We start from the raw sequence: 15,440 nt of genomic DNA, 5'->3' as shown, positions 1-15,440 counted from the left end.
CGTGTCAAATATTCAGATCAAAAACAGGAAAATAACGCCGAAAAGCAAGTTTGCTGCTATAAAAACAGATTTATAGCAAGTAATAATAGCAATAGCAAATAACAAGAAGAAGAAGAAGATCAGAGAAAACGCTCTAGCGTTGCTTCTAGCAAAGAGCCATAATCTTCAATCAGTGCTGTCACTTACTTGAAGTACTACTTAAGTAAAATTTTCCATTACTTGTACTTAAGTAAAAACTCTAGGGTGTACTTATTACTTGATACTTCAGTAAGATTATAAAATATTTATTACTTAAGATACTGTTAATGTACTTCTTTTTCAAATACTTTACCTTTGACACGAAAATTTTGTGTGTGTGTGCTTTGACAATGTACAAGAAAACATCACCTTTAGATTTAGAGTAAACTCAGATATAGCTCCATGCCCTATTTTTGGATGTGAAATAAGGTATTTGTTTTTGACTAAAAAAAAATATAGTATGATTAACACACTTGGTTTAATTGTTTTTTAAAGCTATATAATAAAATAGTGAAATTATTTCACTGTTGACTGGTCGACAGTGAGCTAAAATCCCTTGTTTTTGTGCTAAATGTTGGATACTGTAATCCATTTGGGCTTATATTTCTGACATAGTGTTTAAGTTTTGTCATATTGTCAACTGAACCAGATTTCTACCATTTCATCATCTTCAGGACCATATTATTGGTAAAACTACTGAAGCTATGAATCTTTGCCCATCTAAATGTTGTCTGCAATAAACAAGTCTATGGAATTCTAGCTGGATCCAATGCATTGGTATTTTGTCAAATTCATTCCAGTAAATTCAGGTATTCAGACGAATCTGACTTCAGATTTGTCATTCCATTCATAAATTATAGGCCTTACTAAATTAAAGGAAAACTCAACTTTCTTAAAACTTGAAACGCTCTCCCCCTCGCCCTAGTTGAGATAAGGTTTGTGATACCAGAACTTGATATGAGTCCTGATCTTAGGTATCTTTCGTTTAGTTTTCACTCGGATCCGTCACTCCATATGCAAGCTATACTCAATTAAACAGAAAACTTTAATTTTTCAAGAATTAAAACTGAATCCACTTATTCTATTTGAGCTAGGGTCTTCATCTTTCAACTTGATGTGTCTCATGATCCTTGGCACCAAATCCGGCCATCCAAATTTTCATCCAATTCCGATCAGTGGTTCTCCCCCTATACTTGGTTACACAGACGGACGGACAGACAGACAGACGGACAGACAGATTTTGCAACGTCTTAGGTAGCCATGTTGGCTCATTGGATCCAAAAAATGGAAAAGAATAGCATACCATCATCCAGGCATCATCACCTATTTGGATAGTGGAAAATATCCATCAAGATAGGTTTTTGAGATATGTCTGTCTGTGCATCGAGTATAGCGGTAGAATCGCCAGTCAGATTTGTGTTAAAATTGAACTATTTGGATTAAATTGAGCTTAATTAGGACGAGGGGGCTTAAAGTGATAAAAAGAAATTAAGTTTTTCACTTAATTCAGTGTAACTTGCAAATGGAGAGATGAATTTCGATGAAAATTGAATAAAGATGCTTAAGAGTATGATATGCAGTGAGTTCTAGGATGGATAACTAATCTTAATTAGGGCGAGGGGGGTGTCTTTAAGTGCTAAAAAATTGAGTTTTTTGCTTGACTCAGTTTAACATGCGAAAGTAATGGATCTCAATGAAAGTCAAGCCAAAGATGTCAAAACCATAAGACATGTAATGTTTGGAGATGAAGACCCTTGCTTAATTAGGGGTAGGGGGCATTTAATTTAGTGTAACTTGCGAGTGGAGTGACGGATGTCAATGAAGATTGAACCAATGATGCCTGAGACCATGACAGGCATCAAGTTTTTATATGAAAACCCTAGCTCAAATAGAAGGAGGGTGAGTGGGTTTTAAGTGCTGAAAAAAGTCAAGCTTTTTGTTTAATTTAGTATAACTTGTAAGTAGAGCAATGTGTCCAAATGAAAGCTAGACCAAAGAGGACTAGAATCAGGGCTCATATCGAGCTCTGATATCACAAACCCTATCTCAAATAGGGTGAGGGGGAGGGGTTTCAAGTTTTAAGAAACTCGAGTTTTCCTTCAATTTAGTAGGGCCTATTTCTACTTCCACCCATGGCTTACCCAAAGCCTGGAAATAACCCTTTTCAAAAATAAGCCCTACTGAAGCCAATCTTCAACCAAATATTCCATCCCCAGAGAAAAATTACTTTGTATGGCACTTGGTATTTACCAAGGGACATATAGTGATCTCAAATTCTATCGGTCTGTCGGTCCCGGTTTTGCTAGTTTAGGCACTTCTAGGTAAGCTTGGACGGTGAAACTTGGCAGGCATATCAGGGACCAGATCAGATTAAATTGAAAATAGATGTTTTTCCCGAATCGACCATCTGGGGGAGTGGGGGGACGGTTAATTTGGAAAAATTAGAAAAAATTAAGCATTTTTAACTTACGAGCAGGTGATCGGATCTTAATTAAATTTGATATTTAGAAGAATACCATGTCTCAGCTCTTATTTTGAATTTCCGACTGGACCAGGTGATATTGAGGGGAGTTGGAGAAAACTTAAAATCTTGGAAAATGCTTAGAGTGCAGGGATCGGGATGAAACTTAGTGGGAAAAATAAGCACAAGTCCTAAATACGTGATTGACATAACCAGAACAGATTCACTCTCTCTTGGGGAATCGGGGGAGGGCTAATTCTGAAAAATTAGAAAAAATAGGTATTTTTAACTTAAGAAGGAGTGATCGGATCTTGAATTTCATTGGATGAAATACCATATTTGGAAGGACCTCGTAACTCAGATCTCATGTTTTAAATCCCGAACGGATCCAGTGTCATTGGAGGATTGGGGGGGCGAATATCTTGGAAAACGCTTAGAGTGGAGAGATCACGATGAAATTCGGTGGGAAGAATAAGCATAAGTCCTAAATACGTGATTAACATAACCGAAATGGATCCGCTCTCTTTGGGGGAGTTGGTGTTAATTCGGAAAAATTACAAAAATTGAGGTATTTTCAACTTAAGAGCGGGTGACCGTTCGTAATGTAATTTTGAATTTGATATTTAGAAGGAACTCATGTATCAGCTCTTATTTTAAACCCTAACAAGTTCTGGTGACATTGGGGGAAAGTTAGAGGGGGAAACCGAAAACGCTTGGAAAACGCTTAGAGTGGAATGAAACTTAGTTGGTAGAATAAACAAATGTCGTAGAGACTTGATTGAAGAAACCAGACTGGATCCACTCTCTTTGGGGGAGTTAGGGGGTCCAGTGCTTTGGCAAGTTAGGAGCATTTGGACGCTCTAGAACGATGAAAATTGGTAGTTATGTCAGGGACCGGCACAAATTGACTTGATAAAGTTGTTTTCCCCGATTTGAACATCTGAGAAGGCTGAAGGGGAGGAAGAATTGGAAAAAATTAGGCATTTTTAACTTATGAGTGGGTGATCAGATCTTAATTAATTTTGTTGTTTAAAAGGACCTTGTGTCTCAGAGCTATTATTGTAAATCCCGACCGGCATTAAGCCTCTGATTTTTCTTTTTAAATTAATCTAGTGATTCTTATAATTTTGCTAGAGCCCATGCCATATGCGCTCTTGGCTCTTCCGACCTCGTCACATGTGCCATATGAGCTCTTAGTTCTTGTTTTATTCCTTTTTTCTCGGGAGATTTTCGACTTACTCTCATGGTTTTTGTCACTTCATGATGTGAAAACTGCTGCTAAAAATAGATAGGTTGCAACTTCTGCAATATTCTGCAGTTTGACCAGCCGTATGGGATGCGTCTGAATCAGCGGGCTTGCTGCAGGCAGCTGATTTTATAATATATGTTTGTAGGGAGTTTTACCGACCATCTGAATTAACTACACAGCATGGGGTTTGCTTGAGTGAAAACCAGCCAAAGGATATAGATGCCATACATTTTCATAGCGCGTCTGAAATTTAACTTGAAAACTTAAGGCAGTTTCCTTGTAAAGGTGCCGAGGGCGAGACATGTCATCAAAGTGTGAAACAAGACTTCATTTTCATACTCTTCTTTTCTCTCAGAACGCTGACAGCCAGCGACCTTCAGCTAGCTGCCAAAGGTGTGGATTTTTGCTGCTCTTTTTTATTGAGCTTTGATTTCTCTTATTAAAAAAGTCTGCAACTGACTCACTTGACTCCTTACTTTTAAATTTGAGTTTTTTTTTGCTAAGGTTTTTACTTATTGAATCAGAGAATGAACTACTTTATTACCTTTTATCTGTTTTAAAGCCAATCCAAAGTTTATTTTTCTATTTTCAATATTTTTTCCACCATTCCGACATGTTTCAAAATAGCCCTGTATTTTTTCAAACGTGCCAAGTTTGACTGAACACTAATTGCCGGAAGTTCAATTCTATGTGTACTGTGTTAATCCTGTTCTATGATGTGTCCGATCCAATCAGGAGTTTTTTGACTGCACTCAATTGTTTTGATAGTCTTTTCCTTTCAAGCCGTTGTGTTGAAAATTGGTTCAGATTATTTGTTGGTCTTCTTTGGGGTGTGTCTTCAATATATTATTATTATTCACTAAAAAACACTTTTTTCTGATAAAGAATAATTTTAAGAATTTGTGTCAAATATTCAGATCAAAAACAAGAATGATAACACGGAATAACCAATTTGCTGTTCTAAAAATAGTTTTTATGGCAAAAAAAGATATTTGCTCAGTAGGGATTGGTAGTGTTGTTTAAAAAACAACTTTTTTTTAAGTTTCTCTTATTCATTAAAAAAATGAAAAGAAGAATTCAAAGAAAAGTACTACGTAAAACCAAAGACGAGGAGAAATAAAGTTAAGTGGTAATTCAAACGGAATTAAACATAGATCACTATCAATGAATAGATGAGACCTAAAATAAACAGGAATTGTTGTGGATAATCAAGTCGAACTTAAAAGGAACAGAAACTACCCCAAGCACTCCAAGACGTCACAAATTTGAGTAATTCAGAGATACATACGCAGGGGTAGGAGGGCGAGATTTTATGCCTTCCACTACCAATTTCTTGATATCATTATGGTTTTCTCGTATATATTGATATTTTTCGCATAAATCACCTTTTGATTTGAAATTTGTGATGAATATTTACCAGAGAATTAGAATTATGTCGAGAAAAAGCAGCAAGATTGTTAATAAAATATATCAATAGTCTTATTTAGTGCTGAAGCTTTAATATTTTTGAGCTTTTTTTAGAATTTGAAATGGCTGTCCCATCGGATTCGGTAAGGAAGGAGCAAATTCTTCAGTCCATTGTTCCACCAGGACATCCAGTGGGAAAATTCATGTGGGGAAACTCGAAATCTATTTACATAGCAAATGATCCAGACGGATCTATTCTAAATCAACGGTTAAATGAATACCGTCAAAAGTATTATTTGGCAAACAGAATGAATCTTGTTCTCCAATCCAGACATACTCTTGATGAGCTTGAAGAAATTGTAAGGTAATTTAAGACTAAATGACTCCCTGAAATATTATGTGAACTTAATTCCCAGTGATGCTTACAATCTAATTAATAATTCGTAATTAATTACGAATTATTAATTCGTAATTAATAATTACGAATTAATAATTCGTAATTATTTTGTTTAAATTACAGAATTCACAATTTTATAAGAAAGAGTCTTTTTTTTGCTTCTATCCCCACCATATAGATTTATTACACAGTCGATGTCTACCTCAATATTTCTGTGAATGTTGTAATTGTAAGGTAATTTAAAACTAAATGACCCATGAAGTATTATGTGAACGTAATTCCCAGTTATGCTTACAATTTAATTACCATTTCGTAAGCCAGAATACTCAAGTCGGTAAATGTACAAAATAGATGTTTATTCGTACAAAGTCAATATAACAGAACCAGAGTTAAACGCTGCTCTGAACACCTTAAATACATAAGCAAGACTCCAACAACTGTAGGTCCATCTTTCATATTTATATGGTTCCATGACAAAGGAAAATGTATACAAATGGTCAGTGCACTTAATAACAAACAGGGTGGCAAAAGGCAATAAAGTTATGCGTATGTAAAGCAAGGTAATTGCGAAGCAAGGTAATAAGGATATATGTGTGCCAAGAGGATAATAAAAATATGTGTGGGAATTAAGTTCACAATAATATTAAGTGTAAGGGCTTAATGAAAGGCTAAAGAAGTATTATTTGGCAAAACTCTTGATGAACTTGAATAGATTGCGAGATAATCTAAGATAAAATGGCTAATTGAATAACGGCTAAATATTAAAACGGCGTAATGAACGGCTAAACAAGCTTCATTAGACCAGCAATGAACCTTTTGCTCAAATTCAAACCCGCTCTCAGGTTTTTGAAAAAGGGGGAAACCCTCACTAAAATCAAGGGATCTTAATGAAAACCATCTTATCAAATTCAGCGTATCCGAAAATCTTATTGTGGAAGTTTCAAACTCCCATCTGTAAATATGTCATGTAATAGTCATAGAATATGAAGACTTGAAAAAATTGTAAGGTAACTTCAGACTAATGGCTAAATGGAATACAAAATGGTCAAACAGCCTAATGAATGGCTAATTAGGATTTATTTAGCAAAGAATGAATCTATTTCTCCTATCTAAATGTACTCTAGAAGAAGCTGAAGAAATTTTTAAAGGATTTAGGTCTAATTGGCAGAATGAAATTGCGGCTAAATGGTCAAATGGCTTAATGAAGGGCTAAACAAGTATTATTTTCAAATATTCTTGACGAACTTAAAGAGATTGCTATGCAATTTAAGAATAAAATAGCTAAATGAACAACGGCTAAATATCAAATCGCCTTAAGGAACGGTTAAACAAGCATTATTTGGCAAAAATAAACCTTGTCCTCCAATTCAAACATAGTCTTGATGAATTTGAAACTATAAATTAACAAGACTAAATACTAGATTTGTAATAATATTAAATAAAAAAAAAACTAATTTTTTTAGCTGAAAGTAAGGAGCGACATTAAAATTTAAAACGAACAGAAATTACTCCGTATATAAAATGGGTTGTCCCCTCCGCAATCCATCGCTCTTTACGCTAAAGCTTTTAATTGTTATAAAAAGTAGAATTGTGGCAAAGAGTCAAACTTTAGCGTAAAGAGCGAAGGATTGCGGAGGGGACAACCCATTTTATATACGGAGTAATTTCTGTTCGTTTTAAGTTTTAATGTCGCTCCTTACTTTCAGCTAAAAAAATTAGTTTTTTTATTTAATTTCTGAACGTTTTTGAATTAATGCATGTTTGGTTTTGGCTCTCCGCACATAAATTATTAAAATGAAATTTGTATATTAATTCTTTTTTTGGCTAAATGGCTTCCTCTTAGTTTCCTTTCATTTGAAAAAACGTTTTCATGTTTATTTTTCATTGTTTTCTTATAGTAATGCTAGAAAATCATGCGCCCTTTTCCTTGAATTTTTCTTCCCCCATGACAGATTCCTCCAAGGAAAGATCCTCCAACATAGCCCCCTTCCCTCAGCCCCACCCCCCAAACAAAATAAAATCCCCCTGAAAACGTCTGTACACTTCTAATAACCATTACTATATGTAAACACTGGTCAAAGTTTGTAACTTGCAGCCCCTTCCCCAGGGATTGTTGGGGAGTAAATCATCCCCAAATACATAGTTATTATGGTTTTCGACTATGCTGAACAAAATGGCTATCTCAAAATTTTGATCCGTTGACTTTGGGAAAAAAATGGGCGTGGGAGGGGGCCTAGATGCCCTCCAATTTTTTTGGTCACTTAAAAAGGGCACTAGAACTTTTCATTTCCGTTAGAATGAGTCCTCTTGCGACATTCTAGGACCACTTGGTCGATACGATGACCCCTGGGAAAAAGAAAAAAAAACCAAACAAACAATCAAATAAACACGCACCCGTGATTTGTCTTCTGGCAAAAAATACAAAATTCCACATTTTTGTAGATAGGAGCTTGAAACTTCTACAGTAGGGTTCTCTGATACGCTGAATCTGATGGTGTGATTTTTGTTAAGATTCTATGACTTTTAGGGGGTGTTTCCCCCTATTTTCTTAAATAAGGTAAATTTTCTCAGGCTCGTAACTTTTGATGGGTAAGACTAAACTTGATGAAACTTATATATTTAAAATCAGCATTAAAATGCGATTCTTTTGGTGGAGCTATTGATATCAAAATTCAATTTTTAGAGTTTTGGTTACTATTGAGCCGGGTCGCTCCTTACTACAGTTCGTTACCACGATCTGTTTGATAATGGTAGAATGATTAAACGGCTTCGTGAACGGCTAAGCAAGTATTATTCGACAAATAGGATGAACCTTTTTCTCTAGCCAAAACATAGTCTTGGTGATTTTTAAGAAATTCTGAAAATTCAAAGATTAAATGCTTAATAGCTACGTGAAATAATGGTGAAATGATCTAACACCTTAGCGAGTTAATTGCTTAGGTCTTTCTGAACTGGCTGGTGGATAAGGCAACATCGGTTTATCTCAGCGATGATTTCTTCAGCGCTGGAAACCAAGATCTTTCATTGACGGTCTAAACAATTTAGTATTCTTCTCCGGATATCGAGCTAGTGTTGCTTTACGTCTTTCGCATTGCATTTTATCAAATTGCATGATAAAAATTGCATAATGCAATTGCATTGCATTTATATTGCATTTTTTTCTTTGTAATGTACTTTTAAAAAAATCCACCTTTTTGTTAATTAATAAAGAAAAATGCTATAATGTTGGCTCTGTTGGGATTGGATCTTGACGGCAGAAAATAATTGAGTCAAAAACATGTTTCCTAAAAAAGCCTACCTAGCACTGGCTATTTGAGTTCTCTGTTGAGCTGAAACAATGAAAATGAAACAATTAAGTTAGTATTAGATTGTATTCAATAACTGTAAAGCTTGCCAACTGTGCAATTCTGAGCCCTAATGCTTATTTCCCTTCTTAGCGAAAACAGAATTACGTTATATCAAAACATAATTTATACTACTTCACACTATAATTCGTATTTTCATAATATTATGTTAAAACTCTTTCAAATTAATTTTTATAGCAACTAAAAAAGTGAAATCCAACGTGTACGAAAAACCGATAAGGGAGGAAACCTGGGCTTTTTAATATGCGTTTTATAAAAATTTCAAGCTAATAGTGCCGCTAACATTGCAGTAGTACATTTTAGAATTAAAAAATAAAAGAACAAATCTTGGCTTATTAACATTTGGATTCTAATTATAAAATTTAGTTTATTTAGATTCCACCTGAAATTTTTGGAAAAATAGGCTAGGCTGGTCTACGGACTGTAGGCTAGTTTAAAAAAAATCCACGTAAATATAGGCTTGTGTGCTCTTTTGATAAAACTGGCTCTTTTGTTTTCTTTTTTTTGCCCCAATTTAAAGTAAAAGTAACGACAGAGAACTAAATAAATTCTAGTAATATTTTTTATGTCAGTTTTTGTAATTACTACTAATTCTAGCAATTCACTCCAGAAACAAGCCAATCGACTCATAAAAGTTTTCTAACAGCTCACACTGGAGCGTGATTGATTTGTTGTCTTCTTTTTCCTCTTCTCGGCATTAACACACCTAACTGTAATGTATTTAATTTTCAGAAAAATATTTTCTGCCGTGCCTTCTGGACCAGAACCACCAGGATTAGATTATTCACACTTACCTCCTCCTTTTGATGTTCCAGAATATAACAAAATTTATAAAGTTGCCCCCGTGAAAGATTTGAATGAGGTTGAATTGCGATGGGCACTGCCAACCTTGTTAGCTCACTACAAGTAAGTCAGTTTTTATGCTTTAGTTGCAGCTGTTGTATCATACTCCTTCTCCTTCATGCTTAATTGGTTGGAGCTGCTTATCCATAATCTCCATACCATTCTGAAAACCTGAACCAGCTGAAAATGAGAGTAAAATCGATATGCAAGGTATACTGATTTCTAATTGGCTATTATGTAAATAGGTTACAAGACAGCAATGGCTATGCATGACAAACGAAAAAAAATGAAGAACGAAAGAAAAGCAAGAAAATAAAAAAGGAAACAACCACTTGATTTCTCTCCCATAAACATTGAAAACAAAGCTGTTATTTAAAAAGCAATAACAAAGCGCTTTGGCTTTAGTTAAGGTCATTTCCAAACGCTATTGTTGTATTGATATACATATCTACTCTCTTTAAGTGAGCAATAATTATGGATGGTTTTTTTCTTAGGCTCCATTTTTCTTGTTATATTTTTTAAAGAAATTTGAGAAATTCGCTTAAAGCCTTAATTTTAGTAAAGTGTTTTTCATGTGAATGACGTCACATTCACATAATGCATTTTAAGAGCAACTTACATCCTTTTTTCCCGGGCGATCGTATCGTTTTGGTATGTACGATGCATGCAAAATTATGCAAGATGACAAATGATTCCGAACAGTTAAAGCAAAAGACATGGAGCAAGCGACAGCGAAATCTGTGGCTAGAAAACAAGCGACAGCGAGGATCATATCGAATCGTGTACCAAAATGGCGTGCAATGAGTGATAATAATTAAAGGTGTTGTGAGAGTAATTAAGATAACTAAAGTAAAAATAATTACTTGGGGAAACCTGGAAAAGAAGTCACATTAATCTGCGGTTACAAAACAAGCTAAAGCGAAAATCACATATCTTCAAGCCTGCCGCGTGACGAATCACAAGCGTAAATAATGCACAATGAAACATGCGCTTGGAAGACTTGCGGCAACAAGAATCAAAATGATCAAGAAAGAACAAAAATGATTCACAAAATATTCTGAGATTAGAAGACAAGTGATATCGAGAATCACAGCAAATCGGGAATGAAAAAGACGCACATTAAAATTTACGGTTAGAAGAATGTCCCAACTAGTATGATCATTCTAATTAGAATCAGACACAGGCGGAATAATACAAGGTGACGAATTACTCCGAACCGTCAAAAGTATTGTTTGGCAATCAGAATGAATCTTGTTCTCCAATCCAGACATACTTTTGATGAGCTTGAACAGATCGTAAGGTAATTTAAGACTCAATGGCCCCATGAAATATTATGTGAACTTAATTCCCAGTGATGCTTACTATCTAATTACCATTTCGTAAGCCAGAATACTCAAGTCCGTAAATGCACTAAAAAGATGTTTATGAAAAAGATGTTAAGAAGAATGTTTATAAACAATGAATAATGCAAGGTGACGAATTACTCCGAACCTTTACCTTACCTTAGATCCGCCTGTGCCGCCAGAGGCATCCAGGGTATCCACGAGACTTCGCTAATATTTTCTGAATTGGGCAGCTGCGTACACGTCTTCCCAATCGGGTTGAAGAGATGGATGGATACTACGCAGATCAGACTGGTATGTTCGACGTAAAGTGTTCCGAGGTCTTCCCTGTCTTCGACTTTCGTTTGGGTACCAATGTAAAGTGGCTTTTGGGATGTGAGTGTCCTGCATTCGGAGAACCATGGCCCAAGTATCTCCACCTCCGAGCTCTACTCATATCTGTTACTAGAAGCTGGTTGGCATGTTTGCGGACTTTTCCATTTGTGAATCTGTCTGACCAGTGAATATTTAAAATTCTTCGATGACAATTGTTCTCGAAAGCAAGGATTCTCTTCGCCTGTCGTTGGTTCAAACCCAGGTTTCTGCTACGTAAAGGAAGACCGGGATGACGTTGCTGTTGAACAGGCATAACTTAAGCCGGATCGAGTAATTTTACGACTTCCATATGTGCTCGACCCTATTGAAGGCGGTGTTCCCTTGACCTATTCTGGTCATTATTTCTTTAAATATTAATCTCGTATTCTCCACTATGCTTCTGAGGTACTTAAATTCCACGGCCTCTTCGATTTCCTCATTTCCACGTGTGATATGAAGTGGAGAATCAATAGTCGCCATTGTTTTGGTTTCGCTTGAATTTATTCTTAGGCCAAGTTGGCTTGCTTTTTCGCTGACCCTGTTTTGAAGTTCTTGGAGACGTTGCTTGCATGACTGTAGCATTGTAATGTAATCTGCAAAGTCTAGGTCACCAACTGTCACTTCGGCAGAAAGTTTGATACCATTGGTCGCGTAGTTGCGGAGAATAAAGTCGATGATTATCGCGAAAAGTAACGGCCACAATACACAGCCTTATTTGACGGCAGATAGAATTCGAAGGTTTCAGGTTTGGCCTTCGGGTGTCTTGATGCAGCACACGCTGTCCTTGTAAAGAGCTATGATAATTGCGATTATTTTACTTGAGATCCCGTAATAAAAAAGTATCTTCCGCGAACTTGCCCGATCTACAGAGTCAAAGGCTTTTTCAAAGTCTATAAAAATAGTGTAAAGCTTTGAGCGCCGTTCCCGACTTTCTTCAGTGAGGACTATCAAAGTAAATATAAAATTGGTGCAAGAACGGTTCGGGCGGAACCCGTATTGTTGATCCCTTAGGTGCTTTTCGACTCCGAGTCGCTAAAGTAAAATGCTTTGATTAAGCAACAGTGATAATCACATTGAATACTAAACGAAAATGTCGCACTACAAAAATTTTGGATAGAAGACGAATTAAAACGATGCCAGAATACGCTAAAGCAAAGGCATGGAAAAAGTGTCTGAGGTAATGATTAATGAATACGAAGCACAACAAAATCTGCGGTTGGAAGTCATCAGACAAGAGGCATCACAACGAATCACGAATAAAAATGATGGAAAACAAAATATATGGTTAAAAGACACGTGACAGCGAGGATCACATCGAACCGTAAACGAAAATGATGCACAACGGGCTCGAATCAACAAATTGCAAACGAAAAACTGAATTATGTAACAAGATAATTAAAGTTAAATAATTACTGGGAAAGTCTAGAAAAGAGGTCACATTAATCAGTGACTAGGAGACAAGCGGTAGCAAGAATCATATATATGCAATCCTACCACGCGCTGAATTTCAGAGACTGGGTCATGCGTGAAGCTTGAGTCTTGGTCTTTGTCTTTTCACTGGCTGAAAATGATCCTTGTTGTTGTTTTGCCTCTCTTTTCTTGTTTTTTTTCTTTGTTTTTGTTTTGGTTATTGGCTATAGATTGTGGGCTTTTGGCTATAGATAAATTGACAATAATACCATTAAACAAGTTTGGATTGTTTTTGCATTTGGGATAACACAGCATGAATTGAATAAATTTTGTATGGTGATTTCAAAAGATTATTCACACTTTCTTGTTCCATAGAGCAGTAGTTCCCAACCGATTTTGGACCATGCCCCACCTAAACATTTCTAAATTACTTGTGCCCCCCTCGTGATATTTAAATTTTGCTTCTCGACATATGTGTGATCACCTGAAGGAAGTTTAAAAGGTCATCAACTTGTTATCTTTTGTCGATTTATCCTCCAGGTATATTTTATGCGAATAAGAATTTGTGTCTCTAAGCAACATCTTTCACACAATGCATGATGTCGTTGAAATACTATCACATATCTGTTCTGCATATGTGTACACATATGTACATATCTGTTCTAAATGTATGTGAATGTGAAGTCATTTACATAAAAAAGGTTATGTTCAAAATTTATTAAAGCTCGAGAGTATTCAGAGCTTTAATGTTAAGCTCATGACCCACCAAAATATTCTCATACCCCACCGTTGGGGCGTGTGCCCCACATTGGGAATCACGGACATATAATTTTACATAAAAATTGTCAGATATTTCAAGCATGTGTCTTCGGAAATCTGTGATGCTTCCTTGAAGTTTTTTTTGTACTTTGAAACCTGCCATCACTTTGTTGTTGCAAGCTGTTTTTCTAGTACGAAGGACAGTGAAAGTGAAGTATGATTATTTAAACGCAACCATATGTGTATGGTTACACAACCATATATACCTTAGAATTTTAGAAAAATTGAGAGCTCATTTTTAATGAACATGACCCTCCTGCTATTCTTTTATGCAGTTTCAGTCATGCATATTCTGTTAGTAATAGGCGCCAAATTTAAAAGATAGAAACGTGTGAAAAACCGTGAAAAAATAATAAGCTAAAAACATTTGTAGCTGAAGAGCTGCAACAAGAGCTTTCCCTTGTGGTTATCTTTATGAATCAGCAGATTGATAATGTTTGATTCTTTGCGGATGTACAGCGTTGTCAGATTTACTAATTAGTTTTGCGTGATTATTCTCATGGTCCAAAATGGCAACACAGAAGAAAGGTCAATAATGCCTTAAAAAATATAATTTGAAATAACCAAAAAGAAAAGTCTTAGAGAATTATGTTTTTCAAGTATTCGTCTGGCTACGACTGGCTAATACAGTAGTTCAAAGTGTTGTTTCTTTCTTGGAAATTTTTGACGTTAATTTTTGAATGATCAACTTGGTAGAAGTGATGAAAGAGAGCCATGGCTAGTAAAAGTAAAGCCAAGACAGGTAGTCTCTGTGAGGGGCAAAGCTAGCATAACTTTTTCAGAGTTGTATAAAAATGATTCAATGATATGAAAAATAAAAATAATAAAAATGATCTAAGGTGGAAAGGTATACAGTACGAGAAATATAAGTTACTTACGGTTTTGAATCAGGAACTTGGTGAAAGTGAGGAAGGACTTGAGAGCCATTGCTAATTAGAGCAAAGCCAAGACAGATAGTCTCTGTGAGAGGCAAAGCTAGTGCAACCTTCAGGTTAAAGGTTATTCTTTTTTGGATAGGTAGCAGGTGGTCCATCTACCCTTGTTAGGTTGGTAACCCGAAAATGGTCCAAGAATTTTTCGCCCTGATCAGTTTTAAACATATAGCTGCGAATCCTTAAACTAGGAGAAATCTAATGCACGAAAAAATGCTCTGAGGTACAGTTCCCCCGAGAAATTGAGACCAAAACAGGGTAAAAATTTTGTATATGTCGGGTCGTAACTTATATACTTAAATACTGGGGCAAAAGGAACTCCTATGCTGATGGAAAAATAAAAGAATATTTTTGTCCCCAAAATGGACCTGGAAAGGGCCAGAATAGCATTGAGGTGGTCTGAGGGGAAGTTCTGGTCACTGCCATGCTTGGAAAACAATCCCCGGAATCGCACGTCTTTAACTTGCTTATGAAGAAAGTCGAGTTAAATGAGTATTATTTTAGGCAGATGTAGATTCTATACCAAGAACTACATTAGAAATTGGGCAACACCTGGCAGGTAGGAATCAAAAAGCTTTAAAAACAGAACTGAGAACATAATAACCCTATTATTGCTGAATTAAATAATAATGTTACAGCATTGTAAAGTCATATCTAAGTTCTACACCAAAAACTATACTGGTGACTAACATGACAGATGGAATATCTGCCACTCAGGGAGGACTCTAAAAAAAGCTCAGAAAGTAAAATTGGAGAAATTTAAACCAAAGAGGATGAGTTAGAAATAAGAGTGGAAACTGGTGCAAGTGTCGACAAAAACACTATTAGCGCCATCTAGCATT

At 35.8% G+C, this 15,440-nt stretch overlaps 2 protein-coding genes across 2 annotated transcripts in view; one reads left to right on the top strand and one right to left on the bottom strand.

The window, feature by feature from the left end:
- LOC136034331 (nardilysin-like) overlaps positions 1–9,807 on the top strand; it is a 36,202-nt gene extending 26,395 nt beyond the window's left edge. Inside the window, exons 7-8 of the mRNA XM_065715464.1 lie at positions 5,250–5,499; positions 9,630–9,807. Of these exons, the coding sequence (XP_065571536.1) occupies positions 5,250–5,499; positions 9,630–9,807 (428 nt within the window). The remainder of the gene's footprint in view (positions 1–5,249; positions 5,500–9,629) is intronic.
- Positions 9,808–9,840: 33 nt separating this feature from the next.
- The window catches only part of LOC136034330 (putative ankyrin repeat protein RF_0381), an 8,073-nt gene continuing 2,473 nt past the window's right edge, over positions 9,841–15,440 (bottom strand). The window contains exon 2 of the mRNA XM_065715463.1: positions 9,841–9,920. Coding sequence (XP_065571535.1) covers positions 9,841–9,920 — 80 coding nt within the window. The remainder of the gene's footprint in view (positions 9,921–15,440) is intronic.

Source organism: Artemia franciscana, chromosome 13 (genome assembly GCF_032884065.1).
Source record: "Artemia franciscana chromosome 13, ASM3288406v1, whole genome shotgun sequence".
In the NCBI taxonomy this organism is placed as follows: Eukaryota; Metazoa; Arthropoda; class Branchiopoda; order Anostraca; family Artemiidae; genus Artemia; species Artemia franciscana.
The sequence above is the reverse complement of the archived record's forward strand: the minus strand, read 5'-3'. Positions and strand labels throughout refer to the sequence as shown.